Here is a 19274-nt window from a genome sequence, read left to right as displayed (position 1 = left end):
ACGAAGATGTAGCTCAAAGAGCCGATGCGCTGAGGTTATTCAAGGACCAAAGATCCTGTTTACCTTGAAGGGTGACATGGACAAGCTAGCGGGCATGTTCACAAGGATATGATGTTAAGTTTTGATGATGATGTTGATGATGTTAATGTTGATGTGATTATGTTTTTGTTTATGTTTACGATATTGACGCTATTATGACAATGATGCAATGATGTATGAATGTGAATGTGTTTGGTTGTGATTTACTTGTTTGTTGTTTGTACTTTCTTACTAGGCTTTTAGCTCACTCCCTTACTTTCCCTTCCAGGTAGCAAATAGGTTTCTCTATGGCACGCATGGTGATGTCGGGAGTTCTATTATCGTGGTGTGTATGGCATGGGGGCATCCTATGGATGAGAAACGATCAATTTAAATGCCATTTTCTTTTGAATAATGTTGTGTTAATTTGGACTTTCTAAACTTATCAGTGGGACTTGAACTTTGTTGTTTTAAGAACTTTGCATGAAAACTTCTATTTTTCTTTTTAAACTTTTGGGCCCAACTTGCATGTTTTTAGCAAGACACCACTGGGATTTTTATAATAATTGGCCTTTCTCTTATGAACCTATGAATATGTGAATGTTTTATAAAGCACTAGATTAGGGCGTTTTTACAACACCGTAGGGGCAACTGCTCACCAGCACCACTGATTAACATAGAAGTCTCTGTAAACCCGTGTAATTTTGATTACACTCTTGAATAAGTAGTGATGCCCTAGGTAACATGATGGTTACCCTTGTGAGGGATTTACTCTTGGATAAGTAGTGATGCCCTAGGTAACGCGATAGTTACCCTTGATGGGGATATTTATTAGCTAGATCTTAGTGTTAAGACTCGGTTCTCTCTTACATAATAACATTTATGCTAAAGGGCGTGTTATGCCCGAATTGTTGGAAGTTGTCGAGCGCTGGTCTCGAATTATATTGTGATATAATATATCTTCTTGCTTTGGGATTTTCTGAGTGCAGGTATTTATTTATTGATAAGAAATAGTTGTGATATAATATATCAGCTTGTTCTGGGATTTTCTGAGTGCAGGAATTTATCTGTTTATATGAAATAATTTGTTATTGGATATCAGGCATGACCATAAGTTTTCTAGGATGCTTTTGCGTTCTTGAAATTGATTGTGTAGTGTTCGAATGGATTCGGAACCCTAATTCTCTGCATGCTTTTGTTTTAAAGTTGAACATACTAAGCATTTTTGCTTACCTAGTTGTTTCCTATTGTAGATAAGAACCAGGGCAAGGCAGAGCAGTGAGCGCTGGAGTCTACCTTGCGAATGTACATGTGGACCGACCTTTTGGGAAGTCGTTTTGTTTTTGGAAATATTGTGTTATTTTCATAAACTACGCTCACTTTACTCTTTATAAATTATGCGGGATTTTGGAAATGTTGGCCATACGACTTTTAAAAAGTTTTTTTTTATATGGGTTTTTGAGACATTTGGTTAAATGAAAACATCTATATTTCTGCATTATCGAGTCTTAAAAGTCCGCACCAAAGATGGGGGAAGACGACAAGCTAGATGTGGGTGAGCTACAAGTTCATCAGATCTGTGAGTTTGTTTTTTTTTTTTTTGAGTAATGATATAGTTCAAGTCTAGGAGTAAATCTGTGTATTATTTTTTGGGTAAATGTTCATTTGACACTTGTGTTTTATCAAAATACAAACTTGGTACCTTCTGTTTCTGATAATTATCAATTAATACCCTTTGTTTGCAAAAACTACATAGTTTAATACCCTCCGTGTGTTTACATTTTTAATATTCCAAGATTACCCCTCATTTTAGCGATTTATTTGGTTTTCAATTATTTTATTATTTTTAAATGATTTAAATATATTTTCAAAATTCATAAAATAAAATAAATGTTTAATTAAAACTTTAAAAAAAATTTAATAAACAAAATTATTTTTAAATTAAATTTAATTAATTAAAAAAGTTAGAATTAAAAAAACTAATCAAAATCTTATTAATTAAGTTTAAATAAACATAAATTTTAATTTAATTAATGAAAAAAAACCCTTATTTATCCAATCTCCCCCTCACCATCTCAGTTCCCCACCCTCTTGATCTCACTCTAGTTTTAGTGATTTATTTACTTTTTATTTGTTTTATTATTTTTAAATGATTTAAATATATTTTTTAGAATTTATAATATAAAATAAGTGTTTAATTAAAACTTTAAAATAATTTTGATAATTTTTTTTAAATAATTTGATTAATTAAAAAACTTTGAATTAAAAAAATAAAAAACTAATTAAAATTTTATCAATTAACTTTAAATAAACCTAAATTTTAATTTAATTAATGAAAAAAAAACTCATATTTCACTCAATCTCACCCTCACTGTTACACCCAGATTTCGAGATAAGGAGTTATGACCCCAAAAGCTGGGCTCGTCAGGTGTGAGCTCGAAATATGCATGGTCGTCATATGATCTTTCAATCAGACCGCTTTGCTGTAATTATCGACCTCGAAAGCTCGAGGGTGTGTAGCCTCGAATATGTTCTGAGCTTGCAACAGCATGACACATAAATACATTTTTCACCGATTTCCCTCAAGCGAGATAGGTCGAGCTCGGGAAGTACATGCTCAGATGTAGTAGCTCCGTCGGCATCTACTTGTCCCGAGCATAGTGCGAAGTTGGGTGGCGAGCTTGTGATTAACTCATAGTCTCGACAGACTCAGTGTCAATTGTTGATTTCGAAGATTTGATGAATCATCTGGGATAACCCATTACGTGTGAACATGTTTATTGTTGTACTATCCCAATATTTAAGGGATATCATTTAATTTGTTATCTGTTCCCGATCTTCATGGGACGTTTCTGTGTATGTAGGAGATAATGCATTTAATGGCATTAGGTTAATTAATTTACAGAATATCTTCCCAAAATATGTGGGAATGAATTCTACAACCTTCCCTATAAATATAGAAGGAAACACCATATGTAGGGGACCTTTTTTCTTATTTCTGGAGAGAACACTCTGGGCAACTTATCTCTGGAAAGTTTTCAGAAAACTCCCAAGTCTTAATAATATAGACTCGGACTAGGCAGAGTTAACTGTTGAACCACGTAAAAACTCTGTTGTTTTCTTTATTATTCATTTGCTCCAATATTTTTATTGTTTAATTGATCTACTATTTAAGTTGACCAAAAACGACGTCAACAGTTTGGTGCTTTCATTGAGAGTTGTTAAACAGTATGTGCGTGAGTTTGTTCAGTCAAAGAACCTCCCAAATCAACAATGGTTGCAAATGATCCCAATGTTCCTGAGGAGGAAATTTTAGATGAAGCTAACTACCCCCGACGCCTTGGAAAGCAGCCCATGGTAAACTCGGACCTTGACGAGAGGAGTGGTTCATCCGATTCTCGGGGGCCACCATCCCCCAGGGACGACGATGACATGTACTACAATCCTGAACGATATGTCCCGATAGTGGAGCTCGAAAATCGTCAACTGCGAAAGCAGTTGGCAGAGGCCAAGAAGGGCAATGAAGAGGTAGTCAGACTAGTTGCTGAGGCGCAGGTGGCTCAGGCCCCACCTCTGCCAAAGGATCAGGCTCCGCCTCCGCGGGACATTCATGTTTCGCGACGTAGGCCTCGGGGGCGTTCACGCAAAAAATTTTCCACCCAAAGAGCAGACCGACCTCCGCCGCCAGTAGAACAGCCTGCTCTGCCGAGAACCCGTAGAAGTAACCGGGCTAGAGGTTCGGCCAACCCAACTGCGAAGGCACCCGCCAGAGTAGGGAATAACTGTGCTCCCTCGGAGGTTCGGACCCAAAATCCCGGTACCGCGCAGAATGTTACAGAACCTGGTCGGGAGAACTTAGGACCTTCTAGGGCCCGTAATGGATGCTAGACACCATCACCAATACACTACTACAAATATAGCCTTTCTCTGCGGTTTTTTTTAAACAATAAATAAAAAGCGCAGTGAAAAGGTTTGAAAGAGTCAAAAAATGTATATTTAATGTCAGCGCCCTGTTTTATTGCGGTTTTTAAAAAAAACGCAGTGAAAGGTTTGAACGGGACACTTTTCTCCGCGGTTTTGGGTATAAAACCGCAGAGAAAAGTGGACATTTCTCTGCGGTTTTGGGTATAAAACCGCGGAGAAAGGTGGTCTCCACCCACTAAAGTCCAAAAAACCTATTTTTCCCACTCATTTTCCCATCTTCTTCTTTGTTGAAGGTCACGGCCGAAGCTCTCTCCCCACGCCGTCCCTACCCACGGTACCCACATTGTCTATTTATTTTTGTTTTTTTTTCATTTCTTTGCATATTAATGCTTGAAATCATGTAAATATAGTTAATCTTGAGTTATTTTGAAGTTTTAGGGTAAAAATGAAGAAATATTGTGTGGGTTTAATGGTGGTTTCTATGTATGATCATATGGTTATTTTTTGTAATATTTTTGAAATTTTATATAGGATTGGAGGACATTTTCATTGTTTTAAACGTGTATTGATCACTAAAACTTTATTTCTTTAATGTATATTTCGGTTTAGGGTATTTTTGTATTATTTTATTTAGAATAATGTTGTTTACATAATTTTTTATATTAAAAATTAGTGCTTGCATAATTTTGTATATTATTTAGGTAATGATTTTTTTAAAGTATATTTTTGTTAATTATATTATTTTAGGATAAATTCAATTACCATATATTTACTAATGTTTAACTTTTTATTGTAGGAAATATTTGTTTGAGTGTGAGCTCCCACTCAAGGTTGAAATATTTGTTCGAGGTTGAAATTGGTGAATATTAATTTTTAAGGTAAGTAGTAATTACTACTTAATTTTTTATTTTTATTTTTTATATTTACAAACTATTGTTAGAGGAGTTTGAATATATTAGATATTCATCCATAGTGAAGTAGGTTCTGAGATAAAATTGTGTGCTGCGGAGATAACAGAAGGTTGAGAACATGCATGTTGTTTGTTATATGTTTTGTTTGATGTGAATTTATAGGTAGATAACTTGGGAGATGCTATAAATACAGAGGGAACTCTGCCCAATTTTTTTTTGATGATATTAGTTGAACATGTTTTATAAGTTACTATATATAATAATAATGTTTTTGTTTTTGTTGAAATTTTAAATACATATGAATTTTGGATATGTCATAGAAATAAATGAAACTCTGTCCATTTCATTTTATAATTTAATAATTGAACATAATTTTAGAGTATTACTATACTAATTTTCTTTTCATTATCAACTTAGGAATTAGGTAGATATTATCATTATGGATAAGTCATGGATTCTTGAGAATAGAGAAACACAAAAATTTCAAGACGGATTCAACCAATTTTTAGAATTTTGCCAAACAAATTGTAGTGATCCGGAAAGAATTCATTGTCCATGTATAGATTGTGGTAATGGAACAAAAGGAAATATTACCATGATAAAAAATCATGTATTTTGTCAGGGATTTGATACAAGTTATCGTACATGGTATTGGCATGGGGAATCATTGAAAAATAATAATCCATATCCATTCGGGAGGCGAGGGGTTGATGATTTGGGTTATAGTGATTTTGACGATCATCCTATGGAATTGCTCGATGAAGCACAAGAAGAGTTTGTTGATGATCCTTCAAAATTTGATAAATTGGTTAGAGATGCAGATAAACCATTATTCAATGGTTGTCTGAAACAAAGATTACCAACAATGGTAAAATTTTACAACATAAAAGCAGAAAATGGAGTTAGTGATAAATGTTTTAGTCAATTTTTAGCTGCTTTTAAAGAGATTTTGCCGTTAGATAATTGCTTTCCTGAGTCTACGTATGAAGTGAAGAAAACTTTAAATTGCATAGGCTTGAAGTATGAGAAGATCCATGCATGTCCGAATGATTGTGTGTTATATCGTAAAGAGTATGCAGACATGGACACTTGCCCAGAATGTGATTCACCCCGCTATAAACCTAACAAGAGTAAGGAGATCAGGAAACTTATTCCTCAAAAAGTGATGTGGTACTTGCCCTTGATTACGCGGCTAAAGCGATTATATCGAAGTGCAGAACACTCTGAAAACTTAATATGGCATGAGACTAGGCGAGTGAAAGATGGTAAACTTCGACATCCTGCAGATTCGCAGGCTTGGAAAAAAGTTAATAACTTAAATCCATAATTTAAAACCGAAGCAAGACATCTTCGTATAGGTCTAGCTGTCGATGGTGTAAATCCACATAAATCTCTAAGTAGTAGGCATAGTTCGTGGCCTGTCTTCCTTGTTATGTACAATCTTCCTCCGTGGTTAGTGATGAGAAGAAAGTTTTTGATGCTCATGTTAATGATTTCAGGCCCAAAACAACCGGGACACGATATAGATGTTTATTTGGCACCATTAATTGATGATTTGAAAGATTTGTATGAAAATGGTGTTGAGGCATATGACGGTTTTAAGAAAGAAGTCTTTAACTTAAAAGCTGTTTTGTTGTGGACTGTTAATGATTTCCCAGCTTATGGTAATCTATCAGGGTTAAGCACAAAAGGTTACCAGGGATGTCCAATATATTGCACTAACGCAAAGGCTATTCGTCTGTCTAATGGGCACAAAATTTGTTATATGGGTCATAGACGATATTTGCCCCTAAATCATCATTATAGGGACAAAAAAAAAGCATTTGATGGTGATAAAGAACAAGGTGTTGCTCCTTTGCCACTTTCGGGGCAACAAATTCTTAAAGAAGTAGAGAAAATTGATTTCAAGTATGGAAAAATGCAGAAAAATAAGAAAGTAAGTGGATGTTTCCAAAGGAAATCAATTTTTTTTCGTCTCCCTTACTGGAAAGATTTACTTGTTCGACATTGTTTGGATGTCATGCATATAGAAAAAAATGTGTGCGAAAGTATTATAGGTACATTACTTGATATTCCCGGTAAAACTAAGGATGGTTTAACTAGTCGTTTAGATCTTGTTGAAATGGGTATACGAACTGATTTAGCACCTGAACAGAAAGGTAAACGCACATATTTACCTCCTGCTTGTTTCACGTTGTCCAGAGAAGAGAAAAAAGTTGTATGTAAATCATTTGCAGAGATGAAAGTGCCTGATGGCTATTCATCCAACATTCGAAACTTGGTATCCATGGGAGATTTGAGGCTGATGGGTATGAAATCACATGACTGTCATATGTTGATGCAACAATTACTTCCGATTGCTATTCGGTCAGTATTACCGAAAAAAGTTCGAGATTGTTTAACGAATGTTTGCATATTCTTCAATCATTTATGCGGAAAAGAATTAGAAATGAAAAAATTGGATGAATTGCATTATAAGATAGTGGAAACTCTATGCAACCTTGAAATGTTTTTTCCGCCATCCTTCTTTGACATTATGATTCATTTAATGGTTCATCTAGTAAGGGAAGCCAAGTTGTGTGGACTAGTTTGGGCGAGATAGATGTATCCATTTGAAAGAAGTATGAAGGTGTTGAAAAGTTATGTGCGTAATCATTATCGTCCTGAAGCTAGTATGGTTGAATGTTATATATCGGAAGAGGCAGTAGAATTTTGCTCAGAATACATGAGTGGGGTTGAAGCAATCGGAATCAGCAAACCACGAAATAACTCAGATGGAGTTGATAAAGGACTACGAGGGAATGGAACAGTGACCACCGTGTCTAGGGCAGAATTAGGTCAAGCTCAATTAGTTGTGTTGCAAAATAATTCCGAGATTCAATCATATATAATGTAAGTAGAAAATATATTTCAATCATATATATTAGAGTAGTGATTTTCTTTTTGTTGTTTAAACTTTTTGTTATTTCTTTTATGTTTCAGTGATCACATAGAGTTATTACGGTCGATGATTCCAAACAAGATTAAAAATAAACAAAAATGGGTTATAGATGAGCATAATAAAACGTTTTGCCAGTGGCTGAAGAATACAATTTTGACGAAGTTGGGAGAAAAAAATCATGGACTGTAAACTGAGTTGAAGCGCATATCTCTTGGAGCAAGCACTGATGTAATAAAGCATCAAGCTTACATTGTTGAAGGGAAACGATTTCATACTAAGTCAAGAGATGATGCACGTCTGGTTCAAAATAGTGGAGTAAGTGTAGTCGCAGAAGCTATGCATTTTGCCAGTGCAAAAGATAAAAACCCAATTTCAGGCACAATGACATACTACGGGGTTGTTGAAGAAATATGGGAGCTAGATTATTCATTATTTCGTATTCCTCTTCTTAAATGTTCTTGGGTGGACAACAATACTGGAGTTAAAACTGACGAACTTGGATTCACTCTGGTTGATTTAAGCAAGAAGGGAAGCAAGAAGGGAAGCAAGAACGATCCTTTTATCATGGCTTCCCAAGTGAAACAAGTGTTTTACATTCTTGATCCAGTTAATGATAAATGGTCCATTGTTTTATCAGTTCCCGAGCGGAAGTTCTCAGAAAAAGAAGAGTACGATGAAAATTATGATTTATATCATGACTGTTTCATTGTTGGACAACCGATACATGAACAAGTTGAGAATATTCAGGAACATGATAATGAAAGTGATAGCGATGATCGTGATTATCTTAGAACCAACATCGAAGAAGGAATATGGGTCGATTATGAATCGACCAGAAATAAAATAAGAAAAAGAAGAAAACATGTTTAGTAAGTTATATAATTCATTAATACTTGTGATTATTTATTTGTATAATGCATTAACACTTGTGATTATTTATTTGTATAATGCATTAACACTTGTAATTTGTGTGATGCAGATGGTGGATAAAAGAGATGACAAAGAGAAACAACAAGGTCGTGGTAAAACAAGAATGAGTTACATGACCCAACAAAAAGCCAAAGGAATCAAGAAAAATCTTCAATGGAATGATTTGGGACAACCAATAGGTGATGTGTATACAAACATGATATCATATCTTGGATCTAGAGTACGAGCCACGATTTCTATCAACTTAGGTGATTGGAGGAAGGTCCCACAAGATTTGAAAGATGGTCTATGGGAGGATATCATTGTAAGAAATTATCATTATGATATTTATTTATTTATTTATGTGTGATATCTAAATTTAATAATTACTTTTCTTAATTATATTCTCAGGGTGGTCACAACATTCCTCAAACCTTCAAACGTGAGATTTTGAAAAAAGCTGGTCAAATAATGAGAGATTTTAAAAGTGAACTCACTACCGAGTACATCAAACCTTTGGCTGAAATGGGTATGATGGAAGAACTCAAATTTCCCCCAAAGAGGTATAGCGATATAATTGACGAGAGAGAATGGTTACAATTTGTAACTAGTCGTCTAAGTCCAGAGTTTCAAATAGTGCATCAAGAACAAAAAAACCGTGCATTACTAATGAAGTCAAGGCATCGAACCTCTCGTAGAGGAATGGCTAATATAAGAGAAGATTTGGTAAGTATATTTGATATTATAGTTTAAATAATGGTTGATATTATCGCAACATATAACTATAATTATCTTGTACAATGCAAAAAAAAAGAACGAAATATTCAAAATCCAGAGAGGTATCAAGTTTGGCTTAGATCGCGTGAAAAAAATAAAGTTCTTGTGACAGAGCTAGACCGACAAATTGCCGAAAAGATAGTAAGTTTTCTAAGGTTTCAGAATCAATATATTGTTTTTATTTATATAAACTAATTTAACCAAATAATATCTTGAGTAGGAGGACGTCAAAGAAAAAGTGATTCGTGGCGAAATTACAGCTCTGGGTCGAGATGACATCTTGACTCAAGCATTAGGGACACCAGAACACCCAGGTCGTGTTCGAGCTGGCGGGTATGATAATTTATAATAGTTGTTTTCTTTTAAGAATTATTTAGATTGGTTTATTGATGGACTTTATTGATTTTTTTGTAGGTTCACTGCGACCGTTTCCAAAATGTTTGGAAAAAAACATAAAACAATGACTGCAAGAGAGGAGATTGCTCGACTAAAAGCTGAGATTGAAGAGCTAAAAAGACATAAATTTAGCACAGAAGAGGAATTAGCTCAAAATGAAGAATATAATGAGGAAAACGATGAGTGTGGATACAACGATGAAGGGCAATTTGATGAGGGACACTATTATGAGAATACAAGTGATGAAGTCTATCGACCTGCCCCCAACGCAGATGATCATTTTCATAAAACCGAAGACTATCCTTTTGATGAAGATGATGGATCATCAATTTATGAGTCTCCGCCACCACCGAGCTATGAAGTTTATTTGTGTTCTGATAATATTGACAATGTGGTGGCTAAAGGTGTACTCATTGTACCAAACATGGGTAGCCAAATTACCGTCCATGGAAATGTACTTGATGATTCAGTTGCGAGGGTTTGTCTTATAGATGTCTTACAAGAAGAAGCTGAGATCCCTATTCCCTTTGGTAACGTACGATATGTTGGGGACGCACGAGACACATTCCTGCCTTGGCCTAAAAATTTAATTGTGGCTTGTCAGGTATAAAATTATTTGCTTATATATTTAAATTTTATTTTTAAATGGGTACACTATACTGATATGTTTAATGCTATTATGTAGGGTCCATCTTCATCTAATCACAAATCCCTATCACGAAGCCCACATTTATCATCAGTTGGATCTCACGTAGTCATCCCCGCTGAAATAACTCAACCAGAACCTTCAAATTGGTTAACAGATAACCAATGGGACAAAATTGATCTGAGTCTAAAATTTATAGTGAAGGAGTATTATTCCAATAAAGGAATAGATGGGGTTGTACAAGTTCCCGTTGACCCGGAGTTTATAGGAGAACGCGAGGCTATCTTCATCACTTCGGAAGACGTTTATCAAGCAGCCTCCATGGATAATATTGGATCCTCAGCTATGCTGTTTGGTATGAGGTATGTATCAATCCGTTATGTCATTACAAACTATTAGAGGAGTTTGAATATATTAGATATTCATCCGTAGTGAAGTAAGTTCTGAGATGAAATTGTGTGCTGCGGAGATAACAGAAGGTTGAGAACATGTGTGTCTTAGTGAAGCAGGTTCTGCGAATTTTGTGTGCTGCGGTGGCTTATGTTTGAGAACATGCATGTTGTTTGTTGTATGCTTTGTCTGAGTTGAATTTATAGGTTCTAATAATTTTAGATATGCTATAGAAACAGAGGAAACTCTGCCCAATTTTTTTTTGACGATATTAATTTATTAATTGAAAATGTAATATGAATGATTGATTCTCTACAGATGCATTTGGGAAAGCATGCACCCAAATTCACGACAATTATATAAATTTTTTGACACCGAACATCTTTCTATTGGCAATGATGAAAGTAAAAACTATACGGTGGATCTTATAGCCAAATGGATGATGACTATGGATAGACGAGGCCAAGTATATTTCATTCCTTGGATTGTTGAGTAAGAACGAACTACATAAACATTATCACTACTATGGTTGAATTTTAAGTTTATAATAATCATATTTTATTATTATTTTAGTCGACATTGGATGTTGGTGCTCATGATGATGCGGGGGATGACCATAATTTTGGACCCTTTAAAAAATCATAAATCTCCACCAATAATTACAGAGGTTATGGAAAAGTAAGTTCTTCATTTGTAATGTATGCATTATTAATTTTTAAAAGTTGAGAGCATAATATGTATTTAATTAATTTTAATTTTTGTAGAGCATACGCACAATGTTTGGAAAATGAATACATCGGCACATTTACAAAATTGGTGAGAGGTTCTTGTCCAAAACAACCTGAAAGTCATGAATGTGGTTATTATGTACTAAGATACATTTATGATCTTGTAAATGCATCGAATCCAGCAGAAGTTATCAAGAAGAAAGTATGTTATATTTTAAACTCTTTTTTGCTTAAGAAAAACTAGATATAGTATTTAATTATCTAATCTATATTAACTTTTCAATTTTGCAGTGGTTTGACAAAAAGCAATTCAATGTCAAAGAGGATCTACTACCACTACAAAGTGATTGGTTAGCTAGATTAATGCCATTTGTTTATGAAATCTAAATTTTTGTATGTTGTAAGATTAAAGTGCTAACTTATATTGGTTAGAATGATTAAAGTCTTTGATTCATTACTAGCCATTTATTTTGTATTAGATATGAAATGTATATATAATAATTTAACAAATTAGTTATACTATTGAAAATAATTATTTATTAAAATTGAAAATTAATTTTTTTTTTATTAAAAATGCTCGGTTATCAACCGAAATTAAAAAAAAAATTTATTGAGAAAGCCCTTTTCTCTGCGGTTGTAGTAAGCCAATCGCAGAGAAAAGAGAGCTTTCTCTGCGATTCTAATAAACAAACCGCAGAGAAAGCTCTCTTTTCTCCGCGGTTTGCTTATTAGAACCGCAGAGAAAGCTCTCTTTTCTCCGCGGTTGGCTTACTACAACCGCAGAGAAAAGTGTAGCTTTTCTCCGCGGTTTGCGTAACACTTTTCTCTGCGGTCGAATACACTGCGCTTTTCAATACTCTCAAAAACCGCAGTGTATTGAGTAAAAAAACCGCAGAGAAATGCCTTTTTTGTAGTAGTGAATAAGGCACCCACAATCGCCAATAAGGTATTCTTCACCAACTCATAGGAACACACAACCGACCCATGGTGATAAGGAAAGGCGAGCTGGGCGAAGGCGTGGAAATGGGGAGACTGCTAGAGAGCATAGGGGTCCTCAACCCACGTGAAGCCAAATGTCTCGGTTTCACACTATTGAGACAAGGCAACCGGCATGAAACCTGTCTTGAAACAACCATGCAATGAGCCATGTCAATGAAGGCTCAAGAGACACTAGATCAGTCAATATGTATGATCAGGAACATAGAAATACTCGGAATCGAAGAAATCACTTAGATTTACGAGAACAGCTAAACCATAACCGGGGGAATGATAATCCATCGAACCCAGATCTGAGGGATCATCTCAATGGGTGCAAGTACCTTGTACCAAGGCGCGAAATTGGAGTTGTAATCAACGATAACCAGTTCTGGCTGCTTCAAGCCAGACCCCCCATAGATCCAGTCCAAGAAAGGATTGAATAGTTGGAAAGAGCGTTCAGGCTCTTACAAAACGAACGAGGTAGGGAACGGGACGAAGATTTCGATGAAGAACTCGAGCCCTTCGCTCCGTGTATTTCTAGCACCCTGTTTCCTCAACGATTCAGAATTCCTCATGTCCCACCATTGGATGGGAATTCGGATCTGCACAGTCATTTAAGCACATTCAACACAATCATGCAAGCCAGTAATATGGGCTATGAGCTCAAATGCATGTTGTTCCTAGCCTCACTCATGGGACCAGCGAAGAACTGGTTTGAGAAGTATAAGAGACATTTGATTGCTTCTTGGGATCAATTATCAAGAGATTTCAAGATACAGTTCAAGGCCATGGTCGGCATTAGGCCCGAGGCATCTGCCTTAACCAATGTTCGACAATAGCCGAACGAATCACTGAAAAGTTACCTCACAAGGTTTAATTTGGAAGTCGCCCAAGCTCGTGACGTCGACGACAGTGGCCATTTAATGGCTGACCAAGTCGGAGTAATGCCTGGAAGTCCTCTCTGGGAGGATATGCAAAGGAAGCCCGTAAGGTCCCTAACCGAGTTCAATCGACGAGCTTAGAGATTTGTTAATGTAGAATAGGCGAGGTTAGCACTGAATATGACCTCTCAGCCCATAACTACAACAACAATCGTAAACTCTGCCTTGACCTTGGCCGATCCCACGACCTCAAAACCCCCTGGGGACAACCCTTCTAAAAGGAAGAAGAATGAAGGGAATAATCCCGAGGTGGTAGGGGGAAAGAAAAAGAAAGGAGAGAGATATTTCTCCGTATAAAAGGTATATACCGAGCTCAATGAGTCTTGGGAGAGTATCTACCTGGCTAATGAAAACCAGGTCCCTTTCAGACGACCTGACCCCATGAGGATCCAAAAGGCGAAAAGAGACTCCAACAAGTACTGCAGAGTTCATAGAGATATCAGACATACAACCGATGAATGTAGGCAATTAAAAGACAAGATCAAAGGATTGATCTCGAGAGGATATTTCAGATAATATGTTAAGAGCCGAAACCCCAATCAGGCTTCCACTAGCCAGAGGGAAACAACAACACCACCTACTCAGGATAATAACTCCCAAGCAAGGGGGGATGAACAACCCCGTTCGATTGATGGAGAAGATGTCATAACCATTTCAGGGGGATCACATATCGCAGGATTGGGCAGGAACGCCTAGAAACAATATGTGAATGAACTAAAAATTGGTGATGGGTCTCCTTACGAACCCGAACCCAGAGCTCCAAAACAGCAAAGGGTTGAATCTCAACCCATAACTTTTACTGAGGACAATGCATCTCATGTACAATTTCCTCATAATGACCCGCTGGTCATAACCCTTCAGCTCACGAACAAGAGGGTACACTGAGTCCTCGTTGATAACGGGAGCTCAGTAAATATCCTCTACAAGGCTACCTTAGAAAAGATGGGACCCACGCTTCGCGACCTAAAGGCCTGTGCAATGAAGCTGTATGGCTTTTTAGGAGAAGGGATTGCCTGTATGGGATCCATCGAACTCCCCGTAACCTTGGGTGACTTCCCAGTCTCGATAACCAAGATGATGCAGTTTGTAGTAGTGGATCTTCCATCGGCCTACAATGTACTGCTCGGGAGGCCAGCCCTAGTAGGGCTGGGGGCAGTTACGTCTGTAAGGCATCTGGCCCTCAAGTTCCCAAATTCTAGTGGCAACGGGACTCTGAAAGGGGACCAGCTCACAGGAAGGAATGCTATAACATTTCCATTAGAGGAAAGAAGCAGAAAAATGCACAAACAATTGTCATAATTAAAAATAAGGATGGGACAGTCTTTAAAATAGACAAAGAGATCGATCCAAGAGTAGAAGAAAGGGCTGACCTCGAGCCGCTAGAAGAACTCAAAGAAATCATGCTGGAAGAGATCGATCCCCCAAAAACTATGAAGGTAGGGAAAAACCTGTCGGAGGAAACAAAGTAGCAATTAATCTGCTTCCTGAGGAAGAATCAGAACATCTTCGCATGGTCACATTCGGAGATGGTGGGGATAAGCCCGAATGTGATAAGCCATGCCCTGAACATCGACAAGAGCTTCCCCCCGAAGCAACAAAAACGAAGACTCCTGGACGATGACAGGAAGAAAGCCCTAAAAGAAGAGGTCGACACGTTAAAGGCGAATCGATTCATACGAGACGCCTTCTACCCTGATTGGGTCGCCAAGCCGGTCCTAGTTCCAAAACCTAACGGAACATGGCAGACTTGTATTGACTACTCAGAACTTAATAAAGCATGTCCTAAGGACTGCTTTCCCCTACCTCGGATCGAAATGCTCGTAGATGCCACGGCCGGGCATGTACTTATGTCGTTCATGGACGCTTATTCTGGATATAACCAGATTTCCATGCATGCCCTGGACCAAGAGCACACAAGTTTTGTGACAGATAAAGGGATGTACTACTACAACGTTATGTCATTCGAGCTCAAGAATGTTGGAGCCACGTACCAACGACTCGTAAACATGATGTTCTTCGAGCAGGTAGGTGATAACATGGAAGTTTATGTTGATGATATGTTGGTCAAACCTAAACATAACAAAAACCATGTGGACGACCTCGAAGAATGCTTCACTATGTTACGAAAGTATAACATGAAGCTCAACCCCCAAAAATGCTCTTTTGGAGTATCGTCGGGGAAGTTCCTGGGTTTCATTGTGAACGCACGGGGAATAGAGGCTAATCATGACAAGGTCCAGGCGTTAATTGACATGCCCTCACCTCGAAAGCATAAAGATGTCCATAGTTTGACTGGACAGATGGCGGCATTAAGTAGGTTTATCTCGAAATCTATAGACCGTTGTCTTCCATTTTTCAACCTGTTGAGAGGGGGCAAAAAATTTGAGTGGACAGAAGAATGCGAGCTCGCATTTCATCAGCTCAAGAAGCACCTCGCGGAGCCTCCCATCTTGTCGAAACCTATCATAGGATAAATTTTGTACCTATATCTCGCTACGACTAAGCACGCCATTAGCGCCGTACTCGTCTGAGAAGACCAGAAGGTACAAAAGCTAGTATACTATGTCAGCAAAAGGTTACTGGGGGTATAATCGAGATACACCTTAATGGAGAAATTGGCCCTCAGCCTAATTCACTCATCTCGAAAGCTCTGTCCTTATTTTCAAGCACACCCCATCCATGTACTGACTACCAACCACTATGACAAGTCTTATCAAAGCCAGAAGCCTCGGGCCAATTGTTAAAATGGGCTGTTGAGCTCAGACAATTTGGGATCACTTATCATCCAAGGACAACCATAAGACGACAGGCCCTAGGAGACTTCATAGTGGAATGTACTGGAATGATAGACGATGAAGTTATAATCCCAGCTCGCAAGCTGTGGAAACTTTATGTCGATGGGTCTTCCAACGAAAATGGATCGGGGGTAGGAATCATATTGATCACTCCAACTGGAAGTCGATTTCATTCCTCCTTGAGATTTGACTTCGAATCATCTAACAACAAGGCTGAATACGAAGCTCTATTGAGTGTCTGTTGACACCTAGTATTAACGATTCGGAACAAGAAGATGTCTGCATGATAAACTCCGAGCCAACCTGGATGACCCCAATAGTTAAGTACCTTGAAACTGGTGTTCTCCCAGCAGAATGGAACAAGGCTGAAAAACTGATGTATCAGATCCCTAGATACACTATTGTGGAAAGAAGGCTATATCAGAGAGGATACTCTGTGCCACTACTCCGATGTGTGACTCCACCCGAGGCCAAAAGGATCCTAGAAGAGATACATGAGGGATTCTGTGGGGACCACACTGGGGGGCATCGCTTATCAAAGAAAATTATACGTGAAGGATACTTCTTGCCCACTATCAAAGCAGACTCATTTTATTACATCAAGAAATGCGACAAGTGTCAACGGTTCACCACAATCCCATGAGCTCCACCTTCTGAGCTATCTATGATGACCTCCCCATGGTCATTTGTGATATGGGGAATTGACCTCATAGGCTCGTTTCCAACTGGCAAAGGCGGAGTTAAGTACGCCGTAGTCGCGGTAGATTATTTTACGAAGTGGACCGAGGCAGAACCTCTGACAACAATTACCTCAAAGAAAGTTTTGGACTTTGTGGTAAAAAAATATAATATGCCGATATGGAATGCCAAGGAAGATAGTATCGATAACAGTACTCAGTTCGATAGTGAACTATTTACCAATTTTTGTGAGGAAAATGGGATAATAAAGAGCTTCTCCTCTGTGGCTCATCCCCAAGCGAATGGCCAAGTCGAAGCTATGATTAAAACCTTGAAGAGTTCCATGAAGAAGAAATTGGAAGAAGCTAAGGGAAAATGGCCCGAGGAGTTACCACAAGTTTTGTGGGGATATCGGACCACAACTCGCACTTCAACAGAACACACCCCCTTTACTCTGGCATATGGATGTGAGGCTATGCTACCAATCGAGGTCGAAGTACCCACTATCTATAGCCATGCTTTTGACCAATCCTCGAACCAATCCCAGCTCGAAGTAAGCCTGGACCTGATTGAAGAAAGACGGGACGAGGCTCAGCTAAAAAATGTAGCATATCAGCAGTGAGCTACTCGATATTTCGATAAAAAGGTTCGAAACAGGAAATTCGGATTGGGAAAGTTGGTGCTGAGATGCGTATTCCTAGCCACGCGAGACCCAGCCACTGGCGTGCTTGGGCCTAATTGGGAAGGGCCTTATCAAATCGAGTCATTTATCCGACCTGGCGTCTACAAATTGGCAAGATTAAATGGGGAATTGGTACCACGAGCATGGAATGGCGAACATCTACGACCTTACTATCAATAGTGTTGGAATGATGTCACCTGTAACCATGCTTTTTTATCTTTAATATGCTTCTGTTAATAATTTTTTCAATTCTGAATAAAGTTCATTTTCGTTTCAGTATGTTGTATTTTTTGCAAACTCTCTTAATTTAATAACCTATGCTCACACTCATAGGATATTAAGGGGGCATTAGTGGTATATATATATCGTAAGATTGAGAAAATAAAAAAAATCATACAAAAACAAAGTAAAGTGTTTGGATGTAACCAAATACGCGAGCTAAGATAATTTGGACATAACTAGATTATTAGAAGTAATGTGTTTGGATGTAACCAAACGTGTGAAGTAAAATAACCAAATTATTAAAAGTTAACTATTTATATATAACCAAATACGTGAGCTAAAATAATTTGGACATTAAATGTAAAGTGTTTGGATATAACCAAACGCGCGGGGCAATGTAATTTGGATATAACCAAATGCGTGATCTAGATATAACCAGGTCAAAAAATATGTGTATGGTTCACGAACCAAAAACACGAGTTAAATAGGTTTGGAACAAACCAGCTAAAACTAATCAACAGAAAGATGGGATATAGATAAACCCACCTCAAATTAAGTCGAGATCGAGGTTGGAATATCTTGCAAAAAGATAGTTTCGACCTCATAACCTCGGGGAGCTACCCAAGGATGAGGAAAAGTAACTAAAAAAGCATGATATAACTAAACTACCTGCCTTACACGCCATATAAGTACTTTCTAGTGCATGGTAAAACTAAGTTTCAACCTCGACAAATAACGAGATCGGACATGGATACATCGAGTAAACTGTGGATGAATGTATTGAAACTCGAGCTTAAATCCTCTACGTGTTTGTATGAATAAATAGACATAAGGACAAACTTTTAATACAAATTGCTTAAAATATTTCAATTTAAGAGATGTAAAGCAAAAATATTAAAGTAAAGTCAAATATGGTATTGTAAATGTCATAAGAAAATAGCTCTTCTACGAGCTATAAATTGTCTTAGCCCCAAGGGCTTAAAATGCAAAAAAATAATAAAAACTATTACAAAAGTCCTAAAGGGACACAACCCAAAATCGAGGTTTAGGAGGAAGGGGCATCCCCCTTAGCCTTCTCGACATCCTCCTTAGCCTTTTTTGCATCCTCCCGAGTAGCCTCCTTCGCTTCAAGCCGAGCTTGCCATTTGGCCACAAGCTCCTCCTCAAAAGAGCCTAGGAAGCTGGTATCGAGATCAGCATTGCTGGCCAAGATCATGTACATTGCCAGGTTAACTGCTCGGTCCTTCCTCTCCTTGAACTCTTCGAGGAGACGGGTTTTTTTCCTCCTCCATTATCTCGAAGGTGGCCTTTTTCTCCTCCTCAAGCTTCGCATTGATC

The 19274-nt window shown here is 37.6% G+C and overlaps 2 protein-coding genes across 2 annotated transcripts; both read left to right on the top strand.

The window, feature by feature from the left end:
* The first annotated feature begins 3291 nt into the window (after positions 1 to 3291).
* On the top strand, positions 3292 to 10308 carry LOC133818845 (uncharacterized). Its single transcript, XM_062251947.1, has 6 exons — positions 3292 to 3375; positions 8774 to 8816; positions 9518 to 9621; positions 9701 to 9813; positions 9895 to 10212; positions 10281 to 10308. Exons 1-6 carry the CDS (start codon positions 3292 to 3294, stop codon positions 10306 to 10308), a joined length of 690 nt encoding a protein of 229 aa, XP_062107931.1.
* A 70-nt stretch (positions 10309 to 10378) lies between these two features.
* On the top strand, positions 10379 to 14255 carry LOC133818839 (uncharacterized). The gene is made up of 6 exons (XM_062251935.1): positions 10379 to 10480; positions 10562 to 10884; positions 11231 to 11404; positions 11486 to 11590; positions 11677 to 11842; positions 14103 to 14255. The coding sequence occupies exons 2-6, from the start codon at positions 10844 to 10846 to the stop codon at positions 14253 to 14255; spliced, it is 639 nt and encodes a 212-aa protein (XP_062107919.1). The 5' UTR covers positions 10379 to 10480; positions 10562 to 10843.
* The last annotated feature ends 5019 nt before the right edge of the window (positions 14256 to 19274 follow it).

The sequence above is a fragment of the Humulus lupulus genome, chromosome 1 (assembly GCF_963169125.1).
Source record: "Humulus lupulus chromosome 1, drHumLupu1.1, whole genome shotgun sequence".
Lineage (NCBI taxonomy): Eukaryota > Viridiplantae > Streptophyta > Magnoliopsida > Rosales > Cannabaceae > Humulus > Humulus lupulus.
The sequence above is the reverse complement of the archived record's forward strand: the minus strand, read 5'-3'. Positions and strand labels throughout refer to the sequence as shown.